Source organism: Colobus angolensis, unplaced genomic scaffold (genome assembly GCF_000951035.1).
Source record: "Colobus angolensis palliatus isolate OR3802 unplaced genomic scaffold, Cang.pa_1.0 Scaffold136, whole genome shotgun sequence".
Classification (NCBI taxonomy): domain Eukaryota; kingdom Metazoa; phylum Chordata; class Mammalia; order Primates; family Cercopithecidae; genus Colobus; species Colobus angolensis.
In genome coordinates, this window is record NW_012114444.1 from 396,130 (window position 1) to 400,876 (window position 4,747).

At 56.8% G+C, this 4,747-nt stretch overlaps 1 protein-coding gene across 1 annotated transcript in view; it reads left to right on the forward strand.

Annotated features, from left to right (window-relative positions):
- SOX18 (SRY (sex determining region Y)-box 18) overlaps positions 1–841 on the forward strand; it is a 4,258-nt gene extending 3,417 nt beyond the window's left edge. The window contains exon 2 of the mRNA XM_011934535.1: positions 6–841. Within this exon, the coding sequence (XP_011789925.1) occupies positions 6–254 (249 nt within the window). The 3' untranslated portion in view covers positions 255–841. The remainder of the gene's footprint in view (positions 1–5) is intronic.
- Positions 842–4,747: the final 3,906 nt, after the last annotated feature.

Genomic DNA, 4,747 nt, shown 5'->3' on the forward strand with positions numbered 1-4,747 from the left:
CCGAGGCCCCGCCGCTGGAGAACGCCGAGCCGCTGGGGCCCGCCGCCGATCTCTGGGCCGACGTGGACCTCACCGAGTTCGACCAGTACCTCAACTGCAGCCGGACTCGGCCCGACGCCCCCGGGCTGCCGTACCACGTGGCACTGGCCAAACTGGGCCCGCGCGCCATGTCCTGCCCCGAGGAGAGCAGCCTGATCTCCGCGCTGTCGGACGCCAGCAGCGCGGTCTATTACAGCGCGTGCATCTCCGGCTAGGCCGCCGGCGCCGCCCGGGTCCCTGCAGCGCTTCCTCCCGCAGCCCCCGCGACGGATCCGACCGCGTCGCTGCCCGCTCTACCCTCTCGCACGCGTGTATGTTTGGCTCCACGTCACAGCCCCCTAGGAGCCAGTGATGCTCGGCCTTGTGCCCGTTCCGCCACCCAGGCCACCCTTCCTGGGCTTCTGGGCCACCTGCCCTCGGGAGGGCCCCTGCGACGGTGCCTGGAGTTCCCACGTGTCCTGGGGCTTTTCCAGGAAGCCGGAGCCTAGGACCTGTCGGCAGAGTTGCCAGGGTTACATTTTTGAGGCACCTGTTCCTTTTCTTGCAGTGTATTTTCTACAACCAGATTGTATTAATATTTTTTACTTTCCCCTTTTAAAAAATTATACCTAATACAATATATTTAATTTTTACTTAAACTCTTAAACTTTTCTTCCAAGAAGTTTCAGTCATCAGAGCTGTCATTGTGGCAAAGGCTTTTGAAATGTGAGGAATACAGATGTTTGCTTGCTGTAAAGGAGGAGCTTGGGGCTGGGTCCCCGGGTGGAGAGGCCAAAATAAAGCCTCGGGCCTTTCCTCTGCACACTGACATCTGTGGTGTTTGCAGGGAGGGAAGAGCAGTTCCCCAAATAGCCCTGGACGCCCCTTCCCTCCTAATCGCCCCCAGGGAGCCTGACTCCTAGCTTGAGCCCCATAGCACTCCTCCCTCCTTCCGTGACATAGCCCAGACAGCGTGGGTAGCAGGCATGGGGTCCACACTCCCCCCAGCCCTCCACTCCCCTCCTGTCCCACCCCGATGTTAACTCAAGCCTATCAGACATCAGACTACCAGCAATCCCCTCACATCCCTGGCAGGGTTTCATTGCCCTTGCCTCTGCCTTAAAACTTCCATGCCCAAAGGCTGCCCAGTACGGCACCCTTCCTGAGGGAGGCTGGCAGGTTGGCAGCCCACGTGCAGACACAGATTCCAGGGGTCTCTGTCAGCTGTTCTCACTCACCCCAGGGAGGGCAGCACCCTGCTACACCCACAGCACTCCCCCCACCTGAGTGACCTGTCCAGCTCTGCCCAGAGACGGGGTCGATGACCAAGGCAGGAGAGCCTAGGCTTTACATCCCAAGACCCCCCAACTCTGGAGCCGTATCACACAAGTCCCCAGGAGGACTGGACACCCTTTTTTTTTTTTTTTTTTTTTTCCCCTGAGACAGAGTCTTCTCTGTCACCCAGGCTGGAGTGCAGTGGTGCGATCTCGGCTCACTGCAAGCTCCGCCTCCTGGGTTCACTCCAGTCTCCTGCCTCAGACTCCCGAGTATCTGGGACTATAGGCGCCCACCACCACGCCTGGCTAATTTTTTGTATTTTAGTAGAGACAGGGTTTCACTGTTAGCCAGGATGGTCTTGATCTCCTGACCTCATGATCCGCCCACCTCGGCCTCCCAAAGTACTGGGATTACAGGCATTAGCCACCACGCCCAGCCTGGACACCCTCTTTCCATGCTGACCTCTTGGTCCTCTTGACCTCGAGCCCACGTGTTCAGGGAAGTTTGGAGCAATCACCCCCGGAAGTGAACACCCAGACACACTCCCTAGGGCCTGGCAAGTATAAGCCAAGAGGAGGGGCGTATCCTGCCCCAGCACCCCCTCTGCATAGGTGGGGAGTCGGTGGGGAGAGCGAAACTTGACCACCCTGGTGTGGAAAGTCGCTCACGGCTCAGCCTCCCAGGTACAGGGGGCGTGCACGCCTCTGAGAGTGTCTGTGTGGTTCTGTGTGTGTGTGAATGAGACTCCCAGTGTGGCCCTTCACGCAGGGGACAGCGTGTGGGTGGCACGTGGATGTGCAGCCTGGGGCGGGATGGACCTGTGCCTGCTGCCTGAGTGTGTGTGTGGAGGGGGTGAAATGGGGCTATTTTATGGCTACCCTTCCCTGGAGCAGGGCATGTCACCTTTGTATTCATCAGCATGAGTGCCACCCCTCAGATGGGCCCCCAGTAGGGGCTGCACCTGGGGCCCCTTCCCCACCACATTGGCAGCAGAGCACACAGAACTCAAAGACAAAGGGACAGAGAGACATGCAGAGGGGACAGAAACAGACAAGGAGAAACAGACATGCTGAAGAGGGCAGGAGACAGGCTCAGAGGTAGAGAGAGAGGCACCAGGCAGGCACAGGCACAGACACAGCCCACAGGACACCGAGGTCATTGCCCATGTCTTCCAAGCACTGTCTGCCAGTACACAGCAGGGAGGCAGAGAAGGTGAGACCCAAAGGGACACAAGCCACATCTGTCTTTCGGTGGGGAGTGGGGGGGTCTCTGAAGCACCAGTGTGGACTCTTCATGGGCTCATACCATGAGATAAATGCTCACACCGGTGAGTGCAAGCCACACCCAGCTCTCATGGCCGCCAACTCCTGCTCTGGCCCACTCCCTGGAGCCCTGGGGTCAGCAGGCCCAAGATGCACCCCCTTCCATGGGAACCTCAGCCAGAGGGTGACCCATCAGCCAGAGTCTGCAAGTGGCTGACCAAGGCGTGAGATCACCTGCCCTTCCCCCAACCCCCAACCAGGGCAGGAGAGAGACAACAGACCCAGCCTGTCCTGCTGACTAAATTCATGTGAACAGCCCCCATCCCTGGCCTCCAGTGACTCCCTGTTTGGGCTGGGCATCTCCCCAGCCACGCCTTCCCCAGCAACACCCACGGACACAGACAGACAGCCTGGGGGAGGCCAGAGTGGCAGTCTCACAGCCAGCACGCATCCCCTATTCTGGACTCCTCAGCCCCATTGCACCCCCTTCTAGACCAATGGGGTGGAGAGCTTGGAAGACACCTTGGGTGGCAACACAGCCTCATGGTCTGTGCGAGGAAGGGACAGAGTGGGTACCTGTGAGAAGCCCCTCCCCCAAGTGCCAGGGTGGGGGGCTAGTGGGGGGCCTCAGCTGAAGTAAGTCCCAGCCCAGAGGCTGGAAATGCCCAGGAGAAGGATCAGAAGGGGACATGAAAGAGGTTTCCACTGAGGGCACCTGGTTCCAATTGCGGCCCTCAGCAGCGGTGGGTGGGGTCTCCTTACACGGCCTCTTCCAGGGCCCGGCCCAGGGATCTCCCCTCTACCCGCCAAAGGCTGAACAGCCCTGCTAGGCAGGACCACAGCCCCAGGGCCTGGGTGCTCCACCCCTGGCACCAGCTGCACACCCCTCCCACTTCTGGCCCTGTCTGCCTTCTTCCCTGAGGCTCTGAGGGAGGTCTCCACCCTCCTCCTGCTGAGTCAGGCCTTAGCTCCTGGTGAGAAGTTCTAGCAGCCCTGCCTGGCACTGGCCACAGCTCCCTCCCTTCTCCCATTCCCAGGACCCAGTTTGTCCCAGGAGTGAGCTGAGTGAGGTGTTGAACTCTCCCCAGCAGGCAGCCCAGGGGCAGAGTCAGAGAAAATGCGGGCTGGAAGCGGGTATGGTGCACCTCTGTCCCCAGCAGATACAGTCATCACTTTGCACACCCTTGGGAACACTAACACAGACACACACACCCACAGCCACACACCAAAGAGCACACTTGACCCCAGCAAGGTCCTGTTGGGGCAGGCAAGAAAGGCACATGTGGGGACCCGAGCCTCCCACCACTCAGCCCCCACCACTCAGCAGAAAAAGCACCCCAGAAGACTAAACCACTCCACTTACATTCTACAAAGCCTACATAAAATTTAAGTCTACAATGGAGTGGTTTTGCTGTAGTCACAAGGCTGGAAACCATCTCCACTATCTTATTTTAGAGCATCCTGTCTGTTGCAGTCAAATGCTCTACCTCGGAGCTATGCTTCTTGTTGCTTTGCTGTAGAGACGCCTATGTTTCCCAGGCTAGTCTTGAACACCTGGCTTCCCAAAGTGCTGGAGTTACAGACATGATCTACCACACCTGTCCTTTATTTATTTACAAGAGACGGGGTCTTGCTATGTTGCCCAGGCTGCTGGAGTGCAGGGGCTATTCACAGAAACGATCTTAGCACCTGCAGCCTTGAAAAGTGATCCTCCCTACCTCGCTGGAAGTGCAGGTGTGCGCCCCCATGCCCAGCTTTAATTTTAGAGCTTTTCATCACCCTCAAGAGAAACCCATTACTCCCTAGTCTTTTCTGCCCCCTGCCCCAATAAACACTAAACTGCTTTTGGTCTCTGTGGATTTGCAGTGTCTGGCCTGAACATTTCTTATAAGTGGGATAACATGTGGCCTTTCGTGTCTGGCTTGGTTCACCCTGCACACTTCCGAGGTTCACCCATGCTGTGGCCTGTCAGCATTCCAATCCTTTTGTAGCTGAGTATCCTCCTCTCCTTGTATGAATATACCACATTTTGTTTATTCGGCAACTGATGGACACTGATGGTTTTTACTTTTCGGCTATCATGAATAATGATAATGTTATTGATAATGAATAATGAATAATGTTGCTATGAACATTTGTGTACAATGTTTGGTGTAGATGTGTTTTTATTAAAATTGCAAAAATGTGCC